The sequence below is a fragment of the Hemitrygon akajei genome, chromosome 3 (genome assembly GCF_048418815.1).
Source record: "Hemitrygon akajei chromosome 3, sHemAka1.3, whole genome shotgun sequence".
NCBI lineage: Eukaryota > Metazoa > Chordata > Chondrichthyes > Myliobatiformes > Dasyatidae > Hemitrygon > Hemitrygon akajei.
The window spans coordinates 112,216,756-112,241,605 of NC_133126.1; the positions used below are offsets into that span (position 1 = coordinate 112,216,756).

Consider the following 24,850-nt stretch of genomic DNA (forward strand, 5'->3'; position numbering starts at 1 on the left):
CAATAGCAACTACATCTACTTCTGCCCCCGACACTTGAATTTCTGCCATACTGCTTGTGCCTTCCACAGTGAAGACTGATGCAAAATATTTCAGTTCACTGTTTCTTTGTCCCCCACTACTAGCTCACCAGTATCATTTTCCAGCAGTCCAATATTCGCCATTACCTCTCTTTTACTCTGTATATATCTGAAAAAAACATTTGGTGTCCTCTTATATTACTAGCTTGCTTTCCTTCATATATCATCCTCTTTACTTACAGCTTTTTTAGTTGCCTTCTGTGTTTTTAAAAGCTTCCCATTTCTCTAACTGCCAGTAACTTATGCTCTCTCTTTTGCTTTTATACCGTCCTCGACTTCCCTCGTTAGCCATGGTTACCTTATCCTCCTTACAGAATACTACTTCAGCTTTGAGATGTATCTATCCTGCACCTTCCAAATTGCCACCAGAAACTCCAGCCATTGCTGCTCTGCTGTCATCCCTGCTAGTGTCCCTTTCCAATCAACTTCGGCCAGCTCCTCTCTCATGCTCTCTAATTCCCTTTACTCCATTGTAATAATGACCCATCTGACTTCATCTTCTCCCTCTCAAACTGCAGAGTGAATTCTATCATTATGATCACTGCCTCCTAAGGGTTCCTTTCCCTGAAGCTCCCTAATCAACACGAATTTATAACACAACATCCAGTCCAGAATTGCCTTTCCCCTAATGGCCTCAACCACAAGTTGCTCTAAGAAGCTATCTTGTAGACATTCTATGAATTCCCCCTCTTGGGATCCAGCACCAATCCGATTTTCCCAATCTACCTACATATTGAATTCCCTCATGACTTTTTGGAAGTTTGGTTTATCAGCGAGCTTGGCAAAATATTTGCAGACATTTCGGCTCCAATCAGTGCGCAGTTTAGGGCATTGTCTCCTCAGAATGCTGGCTTATACACTCCGGAGTCCAAAAGGATATGGATTAGACAGTGATCTGGTTGGCCAGTTCAAAACACTGAACAGTTTAGCAGTAAAAGATTCTGATTGGTTAGATCCGAGAGAGGTCCATTGGAAGTGTTTGCTTCGTTGTCGAGATCCTGAGATCATTGACAATTCATTGATTGCCGACTTTGTTATTTCTCTTTTCTCCGTAAGGGTTCCTATACAGGATCTATGTCGATGTGTTTACTGTTGGATCCTTATGTAGAGAAACAAGCTTCCAAAAATTCTTGTTCTTCACTTGTTCTTGCTTGAGTCAAGTTGAATTTGTATCCTTTGTCTTCATGAACTGATACTAGTGAGAGTAGGTCGTGCCCTCTGCTTGCTCCCTCATGACTATTGTAACATTGCCCTTCTTACATGCCTTTTCTATCTTCTGTTATAATTTATACCCCACTTTTGGATATAATCCTGTTCGGAGGCCTGCATTCAACTCCCATCAGGGTCTTCTTACCCTTGCAGTTTCTCAACTCTATCCACAAGGAATCTACATCTTCTGATCCCATTTCATTTCTTCCTAAGGATTTGATTTGATTTTTATTTTTTTTAAAAAGAGCCATGCTAACGCCTCTGCCAACCCCTCTTTCAACACAATGTGTACCCTTGGATTTTAAGCTCCCAACTATGATCATGTTTCAGCCATGACTCAGTGATGCCTGCAACTTACCTACCAATCTCTAACTGCGTTACAAAATAATCTACCTTATTCTGTATATTGTATACATTCAAATATAACACCTTCAGTCCTGTATACATCACTCTTTTTGATTTATTCCCCCTTTTACACTGCAACTCATCCCACTGACTGCAAATATGCCCCATCATCTGCCAGTCTTTCCTCACAGTCTCATGATGAAATGCATCAACTTGTATACCAAATGCCCCATCCTCAGCCCTGCCACTGGTTCTTACCCCTGTGCCAAACTAGTTTAAGCCCTCAACAGCTCTAATAAACCTGCCTGTAAGGCTATTGGTCTCCTTTAGTTTTAGCAGTAACCTGCCCTTTTTGTATATGTTACACCTTCCTCAGAAGAGACCCCCAATGATACTGAAATCTGAAACTCTGTCCCCTGCACCACTTCTTCAGCCACTCATTAATGTTACTATCATCCTCTTCCTACCCTGATTGAAAGTAACTGCAGATAGTAGCTGGGTGACCAATCCTCTATCATCCAATCCAACAGCATTGGAGGTACTGCTCGTCAGCATCTTCCCAAACTCCCAGTACTCACTGTGCAGGTACCAATGCGTATCTGGTTGTTCACACTCTCTCTTGACAATTTTCTGCAGCCATTCAGACATCATGGACTCTAACATCTGGGAGGCAATACACTATCCTGACTTCTGTTTCAAGGGTACAGAACCTCCTGCCCACACCCCTAACAAGTTTCATCACTATTGTTCCACCAGAGTTTACTCTTCCCTGGTGAGCCTCCAAGCTGGCCACAGTGCCACAGGTCCAGCTGCTGCTGCTGTGCCCTGATAGGTCATCCCTCCTATTGTTACTGAGGAGAATAGCCACAGGGAAACTCTGCACTGACTGCTTATTCCATTTATTTTTCCTGGTGGTCACCCAGCTGCCATCTGAAGCCTGCACACTGGGTTTGACCACCTCAGTAAAAGTCTCATCTATGAGGTTTTCACTTCTCCCGGATGATCCTGAGTACATCCAGCCTAGCTCCTTGACTTTGTCAGTCAGAAGCTGAAAATGCATGCACTTACAGCAAATGCAGTCACCAGGGACTCTGTTATGTACCTTGAAATCCAGCATCTCACCGGAGGAGCATTTCACTGCCTGAACTACCATCCTACCTACACTGGTTATACGTCTAACTTCTCAAGCTGAACTTCTAGCTTGTGCTTGTTCTCATCCAAGCCTAAGCACTCCAACAATGGTCACTCCACTTACACTTTGCTTCTTTTTATTGGCCCCTGCCAAGTGCCCAAGAGATCACTGATTGCAATCATCTGAAAAGTTCCAAAAGGCTCCAGTTGCTTTTTAAACTTGGTGTGTAAAGTCCAAAGGAACTGTCTCCAACTCACTCTGCCTCAGGAGAAAGCTGGTAGGTGCCAGGTGAAAAACCAATCAGAGGAAAGATCAAGGGGTGGGGGAGGGAAGCATGGTGGGGATAGGCAGGAAAGGTGAAGGAGGAATGTAAGGGGAAAGCACTATGGGTAGTAGAAGACTACCTGGCACCTACCAGCCTTCTCCTTCCCACCCTCCCCCCACCTTCTTTATAGGGCCCCTGCCCCTTCCTCCTTCAGTCCTGACAAAGGGTCTCGGCCCGAAACATTGACTGCTCATTTCCACAGATGCTGCCCGATCTGCTGAGTTCCTCCAGCGTGTTGTACGAGCAGAATTAGGCCATTTGGCCCATCAAGTCTGCTCCAGCATTCAATCATGGCTGATCCTTTTTTTTAAACTCCTCCTCAACCCCATTTCCTGGCATTCTCCCCGTAACCTTTGATGCCATGTCCAATAATAACCTATCACTCTCTACCTTAAATACACCCAACAACCTGGCCTCCACAGTTGCGCTTGGCAACAAATTTCACAAGTTCACCACCCTCTGGCAAAAGAAATTTCTCCGCATCTGTTTTGAATGGATGTCCTTCTATCTTAAGGATATGCCCTCTTGTCCTAGACTCTCCCACCATGGGAAACATCCTTTCCACATCTAGCCTGTCTAGGCTTTTCAACATTTGAAAGGTTTCAATGAAATCCCCCCCCATCCTTCTAAATTCCAGTGAGTACAGACCCAGAGCCATCAAACATTCCTCGTATGATAACCCTTTCATTCCTGGAATCATCCTTGTGAAACTCCTCTGGACCCTCTCCAATGCCAGCAAATCTTTTCTAAGATGAGGAGCCCAAAACTGTACATCAGGTGTACATTAAGTATTTCCATGGGCATTAGGGGTTTCCATGGTGTTTCTTTGTTTTGTGGCTGCCTAAAAGACATCAGAGTTGCATTCTGTATAAGTACTTTGATAATAAATGTACTTTGAATCTTCACTTTGCTCTAGCATAACCTGTTCCTTTCTAAGGCTCAACTAATAAAGTATGCCTTTACCCTCCTTAATGATTGATCCTGCTGCTCAAGATCTGTGGCCACACACCCCGAAGTCTCCTAGTCCTTTGACATCTATCAGCATATTGCAAGCGCTCAGTTGCACTTTAGTTACACTTACTGTATCGCCACCTTTTCTCATCCCTGGAAACAACATAATACAAATGTGTTCCATATCAGCCAAAGGTGCACAATTTTAAATGCAAGTTTGAACGTACTCGGAATTCAAGGAATTTCAAAATTACTCCTACCAAATCAGCATGGAGATCTCACAGCTTAATTAATCCATATACCTTCACTTCTGGAACCGTGCTGCTCAAGACGGGGAAGGGATAAACATTAAAATATCATACTAAACTAACATGCAGTTTTTGAAACATTCATGACAACTTAATTTAGCTTTGCAATACAAAATCCAATTCATTAGGCACAGCATTGGTTAGATTTCTATAGTAGTGTGTCCCAGACATTCCCAATTCCAGCACAATGCTGAAGAGATTTTAAGGATAGCAGGAAGCAGAGCAAAAGAAAAAAGGCCATTCCCAACTCCTCAAGTTTTCACCAATTTGTTACTGGATACCACAACTCTCCCCCAATGTGTGTCTCACACTGTACAAAATCCAGGATCATCCAGGAAATTATTTTTACAAAATTTGTTTTATTGGATTTAAAATCCATGCATTCCTGTTAACAAGCTTCTATTTTGAAGGAGGATCTAGTGCTTTCCTGGTGTATATGACAAATAAACTCTTATTCAGCTTATTTAGGCTTTTATACTGTTATGAGAGGGAGCTCAATGGTCCTCTATTCAACTTACAATCTTTTATAAGATGAGCTATGCTCATAAACAGCATCAAAATGGAGTTCCACTTCACCAGAAATGGCTTCAAAGGCATACACTCACTTACATTTTAAAGGCAATCTACTGGGATTTTTTTTCCTGCTGAAGCAGATTTACAGCTAATTGTATATTCATATTTTTCTGCTCCACTACTTGAAGCTATATTTAATTCTCCACTAGTGTAAATACAGGGTGCTAGTAAGCTGGCAACAAAAATAGAAAATTCCAGAAACATTCAGCAAGTCTGGCAGTAACAATACAGAAAGTAGCAGTGAACACTTCAGGCTGATGAACATACATCCGAACTAAAAATTCCACTGGAAGTTGATAATCTACAACAGCTTCGTCCGTTAAGCCAGATTTCTGAATGGTCTCTGAACGCATGAATACTACCTCACGATGTTACTCTTTTCTCGCACTATTTATTTATTTGTAATATATTACTAACTTATTTAGCAGTACAGCATGAGACCTTTCCGTTCCTTCAAGCCATGAAACTCCTGACAAACCCAATTTACCTTAACCTACCCGCAAGATAATTTCCAGGTTGCTGATCAGATAAATTTGGCTCATTCTGGACTGATCTATACAAAAGCAATGGACCCAAGGTAAAGATTACATTCATAGCTTTTACCTAAACCTGACTCCATCTGAATGAATCTGGACACCATCAGGAATAAGTTGAGTGAAGGGGTGTCCCAGGAACATCTGCATTCCCTCCCATCACACATTGAGTGCAGGTTGTGGTATACCAGATAATTCTGTAAAAATGTTTTCTGAGGGTGAGATGGTCAAGAAGATAGATGACAGATACGTACGAAGGAGACAGAGGGAGAATGTAACCATGTGAAGACAACCTGCCACCCTGCTTGAGACGTTCTGAGCGGAAGTTTTCATAGTGAAGATCCTGGGTCACCTCCTGAAGATCCTGCATGTGTGTTCTAAACAGTTCAAGGACAAAATGGGAAAATCAGTACAATATTTTGTGGAAGTCTCAGAATCAATATTATAAATATTTATCTGTTAAACCCCATGTGATAAACAGAATGGCATTAGAACTTAACTATAGTGAACTGAAACAGAAAAATATCGCACCACAGCTCCAACTGAATAGTCGCAAGTGGTTGCTGACACTCAACAAGTGCACACCACAATTCCAGGATAATGCTTAGAGACAGCCCTGGCAGAAGCAGCAGTTACACAAAGTAAATGCACCTGTCATTGTTTTGAGGCACAGACTTGAAAAGCATGAAGGTCAATTCCAAGACAAAGCTGCACAAGTGGTACAACTAGAAAGGTGCTACCTCACAGTTACAGATTTGATCCTGACCTCAGTTGTTGTCTACATAGAGTCTGCATGTTCTCCTTGTGACAATGTGGATTTCCTCTTGGTGCTCTAGTTTCTTCCACATCCCAACATCATTCCTACTGGTCACTGTAGACTGTTGCATTGTGCAGGTGAGTGATAGAATCTGAAATTTAATTGGAACAACCTCCCTCAAAAGATAATTGGCAGGTGCACTTTTTTTTTGCACTATAGTCCTAAACTGTGGAATTCAGTACCTAAAATTATAAGGGATGCAGACTCAGTTGACATTTTAAATGCCAACTCAAAACCTATTTAACCCTGCTATTAACTAATATAAAAAAAAATAAAAACACAAAATGCTGGCAGAACTCAGCAGGACAGACAGCACCTATGGGAGGAGGTAGTGACGACGTAATTACTACCTCCTCCCATAGATGCTGTCTGGCCTGCTGAGTTCTGCCAGCATTTCGTGTTTTTTTTAAAATTTCCAGCATTTGCAGATTCACTCGTGTGCCTTTGTATTAACTAATATCTTTGACTTTTATTTTCATATTTGCACTTTATCCAATTGTAAAGCACTTTGAACATCATTGTGACAGAGCAGGTCTGCCACATGTAATTTTGTGCTCCCCCCCATCAGTAGCCTTGTAATTCTCCTTCTCCTGTCTGACAGTGCTGAGGTCATGCTGCACATGGTCAAGGTGGGCTCAGTGGAAGTGTTAACTCTGGGGTATGGGAAAGAATACCAGCTTCTGAAAATGGTTATTTGTTGATTGGTTTTGTTGTGCAATGTCATTGTCATCTTATTGTGAGTATATTTGTGATTGTGAAGGAGGATGCGAATTCCTGTATTTTGGTTTTGTGTAATTGTTTAGCCTTATGGTAACAATGTCCCACCATTCCAAAGAATGGACTATCCCTTTTCTCCTAGCATGAGAAAATTGCTGTTTACAGTTCTCTTTTGGCAAGTGAAGAGAGAAGAAGCGTGGGGAAGGTGTATTACTTTCAGACTGAAGTTTTGGAGTTATAGTTCTAAAGGTCTGATAGTATATATCTCTCTATTTTTCTCTTTTGTCATCTTTGCTAATTTGCTATTTTTTCCACTATAAGCATTTTTGCAATTTTTGAAAAAGTTTTCCACCTTTTTGGCACACAATAAACACCTTTGCCCTGAAAGTGCTATTGCAATCTGCAGTCTGAGTTTTTAAAGTCCACACCTTCATAAAGGGACACGGCTCTCACCAAAATCCAACAGTGTGACAATCGTGTATATGAAAAGTGTTCTATAAATAATAATTATTATGAGAGGATTAAGATGGGATTAGTGTAATGGGTCCTTGATGGTTGGTATAAACATGACAGGACCTATTTCTGTGCTGTATGACTCTATGAGCAATGCTGAAATAGTTCACAGGTGGTCACTGGTATCAGATGCTATGGTTAAGGGGAAAAAAGGAATAAAAACATCTAGGATTTTGTTTCCAGAATACCACCCACACACTTGCACTTGGAAATGTACATTTGCTTGTTAAAAGAAGCATGTGCAATTTAATTAGTTCATGCCTCTTTATGATCTATGGCAATGGGCAGGCATATTTGACCATCAAAGCTGTGGAAAAAAAACAGGTAAAAATACTCAACTCTTACAAATGTTAAATTCTAACACAGAAGCATGTTTGCAAATCTACTAGCATTAAAATCCAAAGAAACAATTCTCAAAGAACTCAGCAGAAATATTTGAACACATTTAAAAACAAGGCACTTCATAGCTGCCTGCTTTCTTACTATTTAACTTGGGATTTCAGGATTGACATTTTTTTGATGTATGCAAACAGGACACCTACATTAACATTGTTCTCAGCTTCAGAAAGTCGTTGTGCTCTGGGTTCTCCACTTCCACCACTCCCCATGGATACAAACGTCCTCGGACCTTTTTACCTTTTGCCTCAATCAACTGATTTGATCCAACAACAGCAAAAGGGATACTGGTCTAAGTTTACAAAAGAGAATATCAGTCCAACGTTAGTGCAGCTGTTGTGGCTAATTCAGCTAGAATAAAAATAAAAATTTCCACAGCTTCTAACAAGAAACAGAAAAAAATCAATTAAAAATCTGAGAAACAGACACTGTTAAAAATACACTGTGTAACTTGCAGTGAAAAAGTCCTGAAGATCAAATATAATCTCAAACACCTTTTGCAGAGGATAATAGTTACAAGCCTATGCAATTCGTTACTTAAAGACTAAACATACAGAGAACAAATGATCACATGGTATCTAAGATGCGACTATCTTCTCTGCTTTCATACAAGATGAAGTAATCCTTGCCCACATATGTGATAAGGTGAGACCAGATCCTCATATCAACAGAATCAATGGGGTCAGTTACAAGGTGGTAACATAAACAGATGTGATGTACTGTAAACAGAGGGTGTGGGAAATGTCCAGCAGGTCCTGCTGTACTAATGGACTAAAAAAACTGACCTAGTATCATAGATGGATGACCGTTTCTTAAACAAAGAGCAAATTACATAAAGTTGCAGAATTCGATAGTTTCTGGAAGACCCATCCTCTCACAGCCACTTCCGTTGTTCTATTCATCCGTCATCCCATCTTCTTTGCAACCTAAAACTAACTTGTTTTGCTACTCAGATGTAAGGCTTCAATTTGAAACGTTAGTTTTCACACAAGTTGCTTGACCAGTTACTAAAACAATTTTCAGTTTATATTTCACATTTCTAGCATCTGAAGTTTTTAAAAACTTCTATTTACTAATGCTAAACCTGAAGTTCCTCTCAGCTCTCTAGCAGTATTTCCTTCTCATTTTCCTTTTCCCACAATCAATAGTTTGTTTCCCATGGCTCAGTTAAGATTTTTGACTAAAACTTGTTTCCTGAATAATGTTCCATTCTTAATGCCATGTCACTTGCATGCTCTTCACCTCTCTGCAATAAAAGACTCATGACCCTTTTCCTTATTAACCCCTTTACCACCTTTTCTTAGCCTGTACCATACTTTCATCATATTACATGTTCCCCATCTCACGACGCACCTGAACCTCTCTGCATCTTAAAATTTAATCTCCAACTCATCAGTTTTGATCAAGGTTCATGAAACACAGATCAAACAGACCAGTCTTAATTACTACAGCAAACGACATACAAGTCTCAATTTCAGCTCCAGCTTCAAGGTTGACTAAAAAAAACTTCCAATAAAAATGGAAGATAACAGGTCTCAAACAAAGCAAAAATAATTGCTAAAGGATTGACTACCAAAACTCAATTAGTCCAAAAAAAAAAATCAAAGTTCAAGAAAACCATTTTCACTTCCTTTGAAATAGTTAACTCTGGAGAAAAGCAGACTGCGTTGCTACAGGATTTGAACTGATCTTGACTGCGTTTGTGTAACTCCTAAGTTCAGTGCAAATGCAAAGCAACACCATCTTGCATCAGCATAATACAATTTGGCCTTAAATTGCTGACAGAAGCCCAGGATTAAACCAAAATAAAAGAACAAGTTATGCATCAAGAGCATATACATCTGAGTGGACTGCAGACAATCATCTAAAAGTTTCCAAAAGCCACCAAATGAAAAATAATCAAGACTTTTGAATTAACATCCACAAGTTTAAAATTTTTTGCTTTTAAGTACCTTAAGAACTCGAGTTTGTTCCTTGAAATCTTCATCTTCATCAGATTCTGCATCAGGCAGGTGGTAAATCCTAATACCGTGTTCCTCAATCTCATCAAGGATCTTAAAAAAATGACAAATAGGATGCAGTGAAATCAGACAAGATATCTGACAAGTCAAATCAGACAAGTAAAGCTGTTACCAAAATCAAATTCACAGGATTGAGGAGATAGAAAATTGAATTATTAATTTTCAAGATGTGGACATTGGCAAGCCCAATAATTTTATGCATTCATAATTGTAATTCCAGAATGCTACAGGAAGATAAGGATGAACAGCAATATTCTTTCTCAGAACATTAAGTCAGCACACTTGCTTAACTATAATGTACATGTGACATGCAAGCACAGTAAAACAAAATAATTTAATTTTAAATTGAAGGGCTGAATGACCTTCCCAGCAGATTTCTACCACTTGGTTCCACCAATGAGTAGCAAGGTATAAACTGATATAATTTGCGAGTGGTACAGTAGTGCAGCCTCACAACTCCAGTCTTGATCAAGTGTGGAATTTTCACATTCTTCCCATGACTGCTTTTGTTTTTCCTCAGCTCCACCCAAAGGGGCCAAACCACAAAACCTAACAATGAGGAACCCGTTGCTACCGCCTGTCTTCCCTCTGTTTCTGGAAGGATTGCCAAGATCCTGAGGAAATACCAGATTAATACCTTTCACAAACCAATAGGGAAGCTCAAATCACAGCTTTTATGCAGGCCAAAGATGACATGGGGCTCAGGTTGGCTGACGTTTACAGAATTCCCTGTGAATGCAGAGCAGTGTGTTTCCGCCATTTCGGTTACTGGAGAATCGCAATGGACATCAGATTGTCTCTGACGGCACAAAACTAGTGTGCAGCGCTAACGGCTTTTGGGACTGCCTGGTGAAGAGAGCCATTGAAATAACACTAGAGGGAAAGAATCTTAACGAAGACAAAGGTCTGCTCCAACTAAGAACTAGAATTCAATTGTAAACAAGTTGGGACAGCGGAAACCTGATTGGATGAGGACTAACCAATCAGGAGAGACGGATGATGAGGGTATAATTACCACTAGACTAGACCAGACTTGCCCAGGCATCATCCCTGATGAAGATGGCAGAGTTTGTCATTGAAATGTCGATTAAAATCAATACCTTTACCTACCTGGGAGCCCGAGAAGTGTTTATTTGCCACTGGTTTTCTTTCCACCCCAAAGACATATGTATTTGCATGCTGCTGAAAATTGCTCTGGTGTAGATGAGCAAAATCAAAGTTATAGATAGAATCCTTGTTGAGTGGTAGTAAAAAGTTCCTTTATCACGATGGTGATTTGATAGCTCTTTAGAAAGCATGGTAAGGAGACAAGAGGGAGAATCTGGTGATGGACCTGAGAGCAGAGAAAAGTTTGATACACCACAGATTGGCTGGGCCAAATGGCTTTTCTTCATTGTTGCAGATGCTGGATAATTCTATGTAAAATTGAAGCAGTGGCTCACAGAAGTGTGCAGGAAGGTAGAATTTAAGGACCACAAAACTTGGATGGAAATTTTACGAAGATATCGTATGGTAGCATAGCAGTTAGCACAATGCTTTACAGAGCCAACTGGTTCAGTCCCTGCTGCTACCTGTAAGGAGTTTGTACAATCTCCCCACGTGGGTCTTCTCCAGGTGTTCCAGTTTCCTCCCACACTCTAAAGACATACAGTAATGTTATGAGTTATTTTCATGCTGTATTAGTGCCGGAGGAGTGGCAACACTTGTGGGCCGCCCAGCACAAACCTCACTGGTTGGATGCAAATATCATTACACTGCATGTTTCCATGTAGATGTGACAATGCTAAACTTTAAAATCTAATCTTAAAAGGCTGAAAAGCAAACTGTAATAAATTTTACATGCGATTTGTTGGGGCTAGACTACAGCATAGACCAGAAAGGGATACAAGTAATGGTTATAGCAGGACAGTCAGGATAGGATGCAAGCAACCAAATTTTGAATGTATGAATAGTTCTGTTTGGGATCAAAAAGTCCTGATTTATCAAAGTCATGTATGAAAGTTTCTCTGCTAGAGGGCAGATGTCAGGGGAAGTCAGATAATAGAAAGAGGAGCTTTATCTCCACTAAATTCAAACAGGATCCTGAAATTGGTAGAGGAAGGTCATGTGTAATTGATATTACAATAAAAAAGCAGATTTTAAAAATATTGCTGTCTAACCAATGAAGGATATTAGCTAACTATTAACAGTTAAACAGTCAGTTCAATGGCATGGAACTACAGAGAATTTAACAGCACAAAACAGCCAACTAAAGACTGTTTACATTTCTGTTCTCTTCTCATTTTGTTACATTTTTCTGTTCATTTCTTCCTCATTTACTTTTCTTTAAAACCTCTGATTTTTGCAAGTAATCTAAATTAAATGTTTGTCTACAATTATCACAAAGAGCTATAAAGTTAAGGTACAACTCTTCAGAAGCCACAAATTATCAAATTAAGCCAAGTTCAATGTAGCATGGCAAACTGCAAACCATCTTGTAGAATGTATCAGTAGTTACCACAAATTACCAAGATTAACCTATGATTAATATGAACTCTGATTACAACAGCAACAAATCCACAATTGGTTTCTAGCAACACTACTGCAAGTAACTTTTGATGTTAATATTTTAAGTAACAGTCTTCAATTACAAAGGAAACCAGAGGCAAAGGGAGGCAAGATACAAGCAGTAAGCCACTTCAGTTCCCACACGTTTTAGACCAAAGACCACAACCTTCTTTAAACGTACTTAGTAGTTTATGTGGATTGAAGCAGAATTAATTGCAAAACTGACATCCACCCAACAAGGCATAAAATGGCTTGTGTACTGTAACACAAAAAGTCAATTAGTGCCTCATCTACTCTTACTCAATGACATGTACAGGTAACTGTGATTAGGTACATGTTAAAAGTCCAAACTATTGCAGTCCACACAGATTTAATAATTAAGCAGAACAGTATTGCTCTATAATCAGAACTGCATAGGTGCAAAATGTGGCTTGATTCTGATATACTCACACACACACACCACCAGGTCAGAAAGCAAGTCCAAAGACTTAAATACATAAGGCATAAATTTAAAGATTGCTGCATTATTGACATAGTGTCTTTTGTTTAAAAAAAGTAAAACAAAACTTCAGCAAATGAAAGGGACCCTTGATACTCAATCAAAGATTAGGTAAGTTATTCATAATGTCCTGGCCAACATTTATCCCGCCAACACCAACAAAGATTACCTGGTCATTATTTCATTGCTGTTTTTGGGAGCAACTATGTACAAGGTATTGCAAGATTTCATTGCAAGTTAAATGTTTTGGTTCACCTTGAAAGGAATATAAACTTCATAAATGACTGCGGGAAACGGTAAGAGGGACACAGTTATTTGAAAGTGTTTATAATTCAGCTTTTATAATTAGAGTGGAAAACAGCAGAGGCTCAGAAAATGAAAAACGCAGAGATTCTGTGCTACAATATACAACTGCATTATTACATAGCTCAGAGAACCTCTAGTGACAGAAGCCTGTAATACTTAGCCTCTCTAGTCTCTTTCCCATTCTACCTCTAACATTTGGGTAACCTTACATCCCTCATTTATCTACCTCTTCCAACCCTTACTGGAAGGGAATTACAGTGACTCACCATCCCTCAAAAATGTTGCTTTGTGTTTGAGATGAGTCATAAAAATTCATCTCCATCCTCAGGAATTTGTTTCAATTAAGTCCCTTCCCACTTTCCTAAGCCAGTGAATTCAAGATGTCCAACTTTTCCTCAATAGCAGATATTAGTCTCAATTGTTCTCTGAACTGCTTCTGATGCCACAACATCCTTTCCTAAAGGGGACTTGTACGCAAATCACTTTGCTCAAATGCAATCTGACCAATAGTTTATGTCATGCAATCTCACTACTTTTATAAACAATTTCACAGCAATAAACAATTACATTTTATTAGCATTCCTGTTAACACTTATGCCCAAACAATGGCTTTTCAAAATTCATCCTCTAGTACCCACAGACCCTACCACATCTGAGTTCTATTTGTCCACAACTTTCAGTAAAACTCCAATGATTTGCTACCTCAAGACTTTGGTAGTGCTGGACCAGCAGATTTTTCAAGATGATTGAATATTATAATTTTAATTCACATTTTAAAATGGGTACTCGATAGTACAAGTTACTTTCCTAGGGAACTCATTGTTTGTGAACAAAATATGGGAAATAGAACTCTGCAAACCAGAAGTTAAACCACTGCACTTTTTACTTTAAATAAAGTTTCATTTTGCCTGTCAAAATGGACAATCTCATATTTTATTTTTCAGATCTTTGCCCATTTATCTACAGTATATCCCACTGTATCCTACTTCTCTTCATTCAGAATTTCTTACCCATCTTTGCATCATTATTAAATTTAGCAAGCACACCATTAGACATTCATACAAATCAAAAAGGCCCCCTCATCAATGCCTCTGGCACACCATTAGTTACATTTTACCAAACAGGAAAAGATTCAATTACGCCTTCTTACTCTTTCCTGTTAACCAGCCAGTGCTCTGTCCATGCTAATGATACTTCTTACACAACAAGCTTTTATTTCCACAATAACAATTTGATATTTTACATCAAATTCCTTTTGGAAATCTCAATGTACAACATGTACTGATTCACCTTTATCAAGAGCAATCACTTTAAAGAACAATAAGTTTGTTAATTTCCTTTTCACAATCCAATGTTGGCATTTTTTGTTTTTCCATAATATAGTTAATAATAATTTTTGAATATTTCTTTAAAGACAAATGCTGGGCTGTAGCTTGCTCTCTTTCTTTCTGAATACAAGTACACAGCTCAGTGATAACTGACCACCACAACTACATTACAGGCATACAAAGCTAAAAGAACTTTCAATCAAAAAACCAAAACCTGAAAATTTAAAAACATACAAAATGCTTATAATATTCAAACTCCTAAAGGCAGCATCTATGCAAAGTTAATGTTTCAGCAGCATTAAAGCCAGGACCAACAGGCTCTGGGACAGCTTCTTCTACCAGGCCATCAGACTGATTAATTTGCGCTGATACAATTGTATTTCGATGCTATATTGACTGCCCTGTTGTACATACTATTTATTAGAAATTATTATAAATTGCACATTCAGACAGCGACACAATGTAGATTTTTACTCACATATGTGAAGGATGTAAGAAAAGTCAATTCAATTCAGCTTGATGAGCACACTGTCCTGAAACGTTAATTCTTTCTGCATAGCTGCTCCCAAACCCATTCATTCTAAACACTATTTTTGATAACTACTAGTGACCGTAGCTTTGTAAGACAGCATTTCAATTCCAAAGTGTTGTAAAATATTGAGCAAAAGTGGAATAAACTTCCGCAAATCACATTGCTCATCTCTGAGGTACAAAGTTTAAAAGTTCATTGCTCATCACTTTGTTATTCAACCATACATGAATACAGGCAAATGAGTCAGCATTATGATGGGGTCAAGGTACTAAAATACATTACTGACAGTCACACACAAAAACACATTCTCAGAATAAAAGAGTTCCGGTGTCCCAACCCCTGCGACACTTTGGCTTGATGCCCTGTCCTCGCACATACAAGTCAACAAGCCCATAGAGGAGGAGCTTAGGAGAGTTAATGGCGCCTAACGGTGACATTAACAATATAATTCATTGAGTGCAGGCTTCGCATCCACCTAGAATGGGATGGATACTGGCTTCATTATAGCTGAAGTTCAGGGGTTTTTTGAACCACAACACCACACCTTTTTGAACAGTTTCTTCAACCCTTACCCCAAACGGACTGTGGAGAAGTTTCTCAATTTGGCTGCCCTCAAAAATTAGTCTCCATTCTGTAAACACTACCTGATGGCATGCAGGCTATTCTCAGTGCAGATCAAGATCAAGCAGGCTATTTAACTTACAAACTCAATGCAATATTGCACTTCAACAATCTCCCTACTGGAATTAATCTATGGAATGAATGGAAAACTGCTCAACCTTCATTACATTCACTCCAGAACTAACTTTTTTTTAAATATAAAGTTCCTAATTCAACTCTCCTATTCTCTAGAATAGTGGTCGCCAACCCGTCGATCTCAATCGACTGGTTGATCTTTGAAACTTTCCCTGTAGTTCCTGAAAAAAAAAAGAAAAATAAATACACAAATACTGTTGAGAGATTGTTTCTGGGTTGCAAGGTTTTCGTCCCGTTCTTTCTGCCCAGTGCGCATGCGCTACAATGCGAGTGAGTTGCACCTTTCCTAATTCCCTGTCACAGCCACTGTTGAACTTGAACCCATGCGAGGTCATCTGTTGCCTAAACGTGCGGCCGGTGGGAAGAGCCGATGCTACTGGCCCAGAGCGCGGCCGGCGGGAAGTGCCGATGCTGCTGTCCCGGAGCGCAGACAGATGGGCACCGCCTCTGAACCGGTTTAGAACACTGAATGTTCATGGGGAATCCAGTGCTAAAATATTCGCAGACGACCTAATTCGGGCTCAAGGTTTCATAAGTATCAGAGCAGCTACCTCGCTGCGATCTGCTGAAACAAACTTTTGTCAGTCGATAGATCCTACAAGGGGGGCGGGCGTGGGCCTCTCGCTCTCCTCACTCGGTTGGTCGCTCTGTCCGGACTGCAACCACCGTGGCCCCAGTACGGGGACCTCTGGCCCAGACCTTGCTCTCTCACCCCATCCATGACCAGCCGCACCTGGCCAAGGCGTCTGGCGGCGGGCGGGCAGAGGATGGAGTTCAGGCTTGGAGGCTGTCTAATGCGGCAATGAAGCCCTCAAAACTGCTTCAGTACCTTGAGTCCAAGCACCCTGCACTTAAAGACAAACCCGTTGAGTTTTTTCAGTGGAAAAAACGTGTGCAGGGCGGGACAGCAGCTAAGTGCCGAGAGCCACGAAGGTCGTGTTTAACACACCCTCCACCCCCCGTCAGCTGGTCCACAAGAATATTGTCAATATTAAACTGGTCCACGGTGCAAAAAAGGGTGGGTACCCCTGGTGCTTATGCATTATTTCTACTTCCGGGTTGCGGGGTTTTATTTCCGGTCTTTTCTGCCCCAGTGCGCATGCGTGTGACTAATCAATTTGGAGTTGATCTCATCTTTCACTAAGGCCGAGGTAGTGGATCTTGGGTTTAAAAAGGTTGGTGACCACTACTCTAGACTGACCCAATTCACGCAACTCCCCCACTCTCTGGACTGACCAATAACAAGCTATACATTGAAGGAAAAACTGCAAGATCAGTCCATCTGAGATTCAGTCATATCTTCTGACTGAGCTCTACAGTGTCTAAGGAAAGTTACAAATGAGAGAATGAGATACATGGAGCAGCAATTAGTGGGGAAAGCAAACCACTGAGTCACTATGTGCCAGAGCTCAAGTTTTCACTTGAAATACAAAGCTTCAAAATACGATCCTCTAATTTCGTAGAGAACATTACACACTGATTACTACGCATACCCTTCTTTTGAGTCTCTCTCTTTCCTTCAGTGTAAGGGTGTCTGCCTTGGCGATGACAGGAACAACATTTACTTTATTGTGTATAGCCTTCATGAACTCCACATCCAGAGGCTTCAGTCTAAAAATTAGGAAAAAAATGAAACAAGACAACATAATTACTCATTTATAAGCACTGTGACTTAGTCTGAATTGCTTTTGTCTTGTTTATTGAAATGAACGAGAGGAGAAAAAGGAAGTGGAGAAATAGAAACAGAAAAATAATTTTAGCTTAGCAAGTAAGACTGATCACATACGAGGTCTTTCAGGCTGTTAGACCCTCTCATCTGAGGGCAATACCCTCTATCCCATCTCCCTTCTTTTTGCCCCAGCCCAAAATGTTTTCTCTTTCAATTACCTTTACAAAATCCTGACAAAATCTGTTATCACCATCGTTCAAGGCAGTGAATTCCAAATGTTTAACACTTGCTTTTATGAAAGATTCCTTCAATGTGGCAGCTCTTTTGCCAATCACTTCACTGCTGCAGCTTTCAGCATGTATTGTAAAGTTTTTCTTTATTCCCCACTCAATCAACCTACTTCATGATTTTAAACACTATTAAATGATCAATATTCCCTGATTGAAGAACAATCCCAACCTTCACTATTCTTGCAAGTGTAGTCCCAGATCCTCTGTTCCATTCTGGTAGTAATTCTTTTAGGATCTTCTAACAGTGTTTATGTGGCAGTGCCCGGAACGGAATGCAGTATTCTGCTTGCAGCCACAGCAAGGACTCTTTTGCCAAAGTACAAAAACAAGGTTGTGTTTATGTGACTATTTATAGGGCTCAGGGTCACCTTATCAACCTTCCTCGCAGCTGCTAACACTTGTGCACAATTATATCAGGTTTTCTTTTGCTGCATCCTCATTATACCCAATATTTGTTTTCCATGAGACCACCATCTCTTTCGTTCCATGGTTTCAAACTTATTGATATTATACCTTATCAAACTATTTTTCATTCCTATCATTATTCAAATACAAAATTAGTTATAAACAGTTCACATTAATATTCCTTTTAAAATTCAGACTTAGATAAATGAGTTATTTTGTCTCTGATAATAGATTCCAGAAGCTTCCAAACTGAGAGGTTGAATTGACTAATCAAGAGTTTCTGGGATTATCTTTTTTTGTCATCTTCCAGATCTTCAATAGAAGGTGCTCTCATCTAGTCCTGTTTATTTAATTTATCCTAAGTTCTACCAGTTATTCTTGTGTCTCTATCAATTTTAAGCAGAGAGTGTGTCAGTGATTTCTTTTTAATACGATTTTTCTATCACCTTCCTTGGTACAAACCTAATACCTGTCATGTCCTCTGCCTCTGTATTATATCATTTCTTTGGAACCAACACACCTCTTCATGCTACCTTTTATTTATATGCCCTAATGACTTATTTTCCTGTGTTGGTTCTCATCACTCCGTGCCCTCATTTCCCTTTTTTGCTTCATCCTGCTCTTTGACACTACCAGCTTTGACAACCCTACTTTTTCTGCTAGTGGGATTACAGCTAGATTATAACAATCCACTCTGTGCATCTAGATGCCACACCAAAGCTATGATTGCACTTGATAGGGCACAGAAAAGATTCACCAGGATGAAAAATCTCAGTTTTGAGACACAGATTAGGCAGGGTTTATTTACTTTACAATGAAGAATGAGGAATTATGAGGGACGTAGTAGATAGGGGGAGAACTTTTACCTTTAGGGTAAACTTTTCCCCACAGCAGAGCTAAATAAAAGATAAAGGACATAATCTTTTATTAAGTGGATTTAAGGAAGAACATTCTGATTCAGAGGATAGTTGAAATCTGGAACAGTACACGACTTCATGGTAGGCAAAAACATGGGCTGAAGGGTATTTTTATTGCTGTATGACTGAAAAAGGCCATCCACAATATTGCCTGCCAATCTCAGATTTCTGCTTATTCCAGGCAAACCTATTTTCAACTCAATTTGCATACTGCAATTACACTTTTTAAAACACTAGATATCTTTGAAAAAGAATTTTTAAGAAGTCTAAAACATTAAATGCCCCACTGTCACTTACTCCATTTGTCTTCCTCATTCCCCAGTGCCAAGTGCAGCAATGCTTACTTATTGCACTGTAAACACGCTGATACAGTCCTATTGTACAATTCAAAAAAATACTCCCTGCATCCTGTATTCTGGCAGAATACAGGAAATGATTTCAACCATTTTAATGCAAGCTAGAACATCATCTAATTTATAGACATCATATAAGGTAGATGGTACTCTACCTGATATTATAATGGTTCAAATCATTTCCCCTATCATTCCTGTTTCCTGCATACTTATTTCTTTATATCCTTCCCAGCAGCTGGTAACTTATAAAAATATATACATCAAGAACTGGAGGGTGAACTGCCTGAATAACTATCGATCTATGGTACTCATCTATTGTAATGAAGTGAGGTTGGTTATGGCTGGAATTAACTTCTGCCTGAGCAAGGACTACCGCCACAACAGTTTTACAGCACATGCAATCTAAAGGCTGATTTATATTTCTGCTTCAAATGAACACTGTATGCACCGCGTAGCCGCATAACCTACACTGTACCCTACTCCATAGCCTGATGTGCACCTCTCCAAAAATGCAACTGCACGTCGCGGCAACGCAGACCGCAACAACTGTGATTGGTCCGCTTGGTAGCATCGCATTTCCTCCTGTCTATAGGCATACCGTGCGTACACTGATGCAAAATAAATGGTTGGAGGCGATGAACCAAATAGTCAAATCTACCAGCCGACATCTGAAAATATTTGAAATGCATTTCCTCATCCATGTCTCTGTGGCCAGACAAGCACAGAAAATTCACCTTCCTTCTAACCTCAATCCATTTAATGGTCGTACATACCATCTCCTGCGACGTCTTCTCTCTTTTCTGCATTGCAGTAATTTCAATAAAAGTAACCCTCGTTCAACATTTATTAGCTCCAACTCCAACATGATGCCATTGTCGCCATTGTTTGAAAGTACACAAAGAAACACTACACAGTGGCATAGAAACCCCACCGCCAACTAGCGTTTTGGCAGGGAACTGCAGAGTGACGCAGACACACCAACACACAGGTATAAATGTTCACAATGGCGCAGGCCACTTATGAAGGCTTCGGCATAGGCTACTATGCAGACGTATAAATCAGCCATAACTGTTTCCCCACTAGGTTTTGGAGCACCAAAATGACAGTAAAACATACACTAGGTTGCTGTCTATCAAGTATAGTTCAGCATGCAATACCATCGTCCCCTCATTGAGGCTCTGTACCTCCTCCACAAACTGGATCCTTACTTTCTCATCAGGAGACCACAGTCAATACATATCAGTGATAAATAACATCTTCTCACTGACAACCAACAGAGGTGCACCTCAAGGATGCGTGCTTAACCCACTGCACTACTCATGACTGTGTGGCCAGGTACAGCTCAAGCCCTATCTACAAATTCACAGATGACCCCACTGTTGTAACAAAAATCAGATGGTGACGAGGCAGCATATGGGAGTGAAAGAGGACAGCTGGTTGAGTTGTGTCAGAATAACAACTTTATACTCAACATCATTAAGATCAAGGAATTGTTCTGACTTCAAGAAGGGAAGTTGGAATCAATCCTCACTAAGGCATCAGTGATGGTAAGGGTGAACACCTTTTTTTTTAAAAAACATTTTTTTATTAGTTTTTCAAAACATTTTACAAATTAAAAACCCCAAATCCCAATGAGGAGCATTAATACAGTGCAAAATTAAGCATACAATAGCAATATGCTACAAAGGAAGAGAATTTAACAAAAAAAGCACCTAAATTAAAGACAAGTAAGCTTAGTGTCCTCCCCAAGTCCCAAAACACAAGATAAAAAACAACAACAACTCCAGACCGACCACAACACAGTATAAAGAGTATAGGTCAGGACAGTCAAACTCCCAGACTGTGAATACACTTAGCAACAGAGGATAATAATGCCTACTACCAGAAAAAAAAGGGAGCTGAAAGCAAGGGACCGAAAAGAAGAAAAAAAAACCCTAGTCAGGAGGAAGGTTATGAAAGTACTCGATAAAAGGTCCCCAGACCTTATGGAACTTTAAATCCGAATTGAGAACTGAATAATGAATTTTTTCGAGGTCCAAGCAGGCCATAATGTCGTTAAGCCATTGCGCATGAGTGGGCGGGGCAACATCTCTCCATCTGAGGAGGATCAAGCGTCTCGCCAGGAGAGAGGCAAAGGATAGTATTCGGCATTTGGTCGGACCCAGACATAAATCTGTCTCGCCCCAAAAACCGAACAGAGCAATTAAGGGGTTTGGTTCTAGGTGCTGATTCAGAATACCCGATAATGTAGTGAAGACATCTTTCCAGAATTTCTCCAAGCTAGGACAAAGACAGTACATATGGATGAGAGAGGCAACGCCCCTCTTGCATTTATCACAGAGCGGGCTAATGCCAGGGTAGAATCGAGATAGTTTAGATTTAGACATATGGGCTCTATGAACAATCTTAAACTGTAAAAGGCAATGGCGAGCACAAAGAGAGGTTGAGTTAACCGATTTGAGAACTGAGTCCCAGCTCTCCTCGGATAAGGAGATATTTAAATCCTGCTCCCAGGCCATTTTAATTTTATCCACAGGGGCCCGTCGTAAGGCTGCTAGTTTATCTCGGATAATTGATATTAAACCTTTACCTAGTGGATTAATGGAAAGAAATAGGTCCATAGCATTTTTCGCAGGCATTTCAGGAAAGTTAGGAATTAAAGGAGCAATAAAGTGTCGGATTTGGAGATATCTGAAAAAGTGAGCGTTAGGCAGGTTGAACTTAACAGAGAGCTGCTGAAAAGAAGCAAAGTGATTATCGATGAAAAGATCTTCAAAATGTCTAATGCCCTTCCTATATCAAACATGGAATGCTGAATCGTACGTAGTAGGTAAAAAAAGGTGATTGTGTGCGACAGGGCTAGAAACGGAAAACCCCTGGAAACCATAGCATTTCCTAAACTGAGCCCATATATGCAAAGTGTGTCTAACAAGAGGATTAGCTAAGGGTGAACACCTTCAAGATCCTGGGTGTCAGCATCTGAGGTTTTGCCCTGAGTCTAAAACATTAATAAAATCATTAAGAGCGCAGGCGAGCAACTATGTCATTAGGAGTTTGAGGATACTCAACATGCCAATAAAGACGCTAGGAAATTTCTACAGATATACAGCGGAGAGCATCCTGACTGGTTGCATCACAGCCTGAAGAGACTGCAGACGTTTGCAGACTCCGTCTGTTCCTTCATTGGTACAACCCTCCCCACCAGAGGACACCGTAAGGCAGCAGTATGCACCTTTGAGGACCCGCACCATCCAGGACATGCCCTCTTCTCCTTCGTACCATTAGAGGTAGCACAGGAGCCTGCAGACCCACACCCAACAATTCAGAAACAGCTTCTTCCCTCCAGCATCAGATTTTTGAATGGTCCATGAACATTATCTTATTATTCTTTTTTGCACTTTTATTTTGTAAAATGTGGTAACTTAATGTCTCTGCAATTGTGGCACAAATAGTATATATATATATATATATCTCAGTGATAATAAATCTGATCCTGATGTCATCCTTATTGACTCTGGTCATATTGATTCTGTTCTTGATCAAACATATCCTCCATTTCCACCAGTGCAGTATTTTTTCTCAATCAATGCTGCTGCACTCCCTGGCTTTCTTTTGCATTTCAAATCCAATCGCACTATTTTGAGTCAGGTCTCTCACCATCACATCATTACCCTTTGTGGCTATTTATGCTAGGAATTCACCAATCTTAGGTATCATGAGTCTCACATACACAAATGCAAAATTTTCAATCTTTGCCTCTTGGGGAGATCCAATTTAACATTTTAGTGGCATGCCACATTCTGGATATTATTTTCCCTGCCCAGCATTATCCCCATGCCAAATGAGTTTAATTGTCCTCCAGCAGAAAACGGTAACACATCTGTTGAGGTGCAACCTGTATAGCTAATATACTTCCTCCAGAAGCAGTCCCAATATCTTGGAAATTTAAGATCCCACCCCCACCCCTCCCCGCACCCTCTCTTCATCTGCAAATTCATCTCTACGACTATTCTATTACTGGTTGCAATTGCCAGCAAGTACAAGTTCGTAAATTCCAAGGTTACGGTTTTAACAACTTTCCTGGTTCTGTAAATTCTATTTATCTAGAGGACTTTCATTTCTTCTTAGATCATCGATGGAATTCTCTGCTCAATCTCTCAACTTCTGTTTACACTAACTCCTCAGAATTTGCTGCAGGCATCGTTTAAACCATTTGTCAGGGAAGGCTTTGAGGAGAACAGGAGCACAACACAATTTCTATAACCACAGAAGTGTCCCTCCCCCTACTTAAAATTATAGAACAGTCCTGACTCCTTTCATCATTCCATCTCCACCTTACACAGCCAGGCTATCTGTTATATTATTTTAGCCTGACTACATTCCCCAGAGGAACACATTTCTCATCTGCATTCAAACTGAACACCAGTTATATAGATATATTATGGAGATTCCTGTACTATCTGACACCAATTTACTTTTACTATCTGATGGCCACACATTCACTCTATACCTGCACAATCTTAAAGCATTAGATGAAAACCTGTGAACCATCCTGTCCACATAACTAACAAATGCATGTAGCAACATGTGTGGCAAAGCTACTTCTAAAAGGCAGACCCTCACTTTGTCCAGTGAACACCACAGCTTTATCTCAGTTTTGTCCACTTGCGATCACAGCACTTTCAAATATCTAGTTTTATAGTTTAGGAAACAATGGTTTTAATCATTCACAATGCCACAATTCATTTCTCTTCAGTACTTCAGAAACTGTCCTACAATTGCTGCCCTAAATCTATAATTAAGCTTACCCATGGCCAAAAGGCGAGATGAAATAAAAGCAGCAGTGGACCCGGTTATCAACAATATGACGTCTGTTCAATCCACTTTCATCATGTAGATAGCGTTCAAACTGCTCATCGACATAAGAAATAATTGTCTTAAAGCTGAGAAAGAGAAAAATCAATCAACATCCCAGTCTGGTATACATGTAAAATCTCAGCCCAAATGTAACAGGCAGCTAGCAAATTTGTAGAATATCACACTATTTCTTAGGAGCAACGCACCAAGCAGATGTGGTGTCAAATAATTTCTACACCCGTAATCCTCAAATTATTAACAGACATAACCCTTGATCACTGCAGTGTCATCAATTGCCAGTACAACCAAAATCTGGCTACCCAGGGAGGCAAACATGCCAAAGAACACAGAATTTATATAAAATAAAATACATTAATATACCCAAAAGTTATGAGATGTACAGAACATCGAAGAAAATGAAACAGTAAAATGTGCTCTAACTAAATTTCTAACCACATTCTGTCCACTTCCTT

General features: G+C 40.0%; 1 protein-coding gene across 3 annotated transcripts in view; it reads right to left on the bottom strand.

Annotated features, from left to right (window-relative positions):
- septin2 (septin 2) overlaps nucleotides 1-24,850 on the bottom strand; it is a 90,372-nt gene that overhangs the window by 12,228 nt on the left and 53,294 nt on the right. For 2 of the 3 annotated variants that reach the window (XM_073040590.1, XM_073040591.1), the window contains 5 exons: nucleotides 24,329-24,463; nucleotides 17,380-17,497; nucleotides 9,850-9,951; nucleotides 8,044-8,189; nucleotides 5,709-5,831 (listed from right to left, as the gene is read on the bottom strand). In XM_073040590.1, coding sequence (XP_072896691.1) covers nucleotides 5,709-5,831; nucleotides 8,044-8,189; nucleotides 9,850-9,951; nucleotides 17,380-17,497; nucleotides 24,329-24,463 — 624 coding nt within the window. The remainder of the gene's footprint in view (nucleotides 1-5,708; nucleotides 5,832-8,043; nucleotides 8,190-9,849; nucleotides 9,952-17,379; nucleotides 17,498-24,328; nucleotides 24,464-24,850) is intronic. The other variant, XM_073040592.1, reaches the window with a different exon arrangement.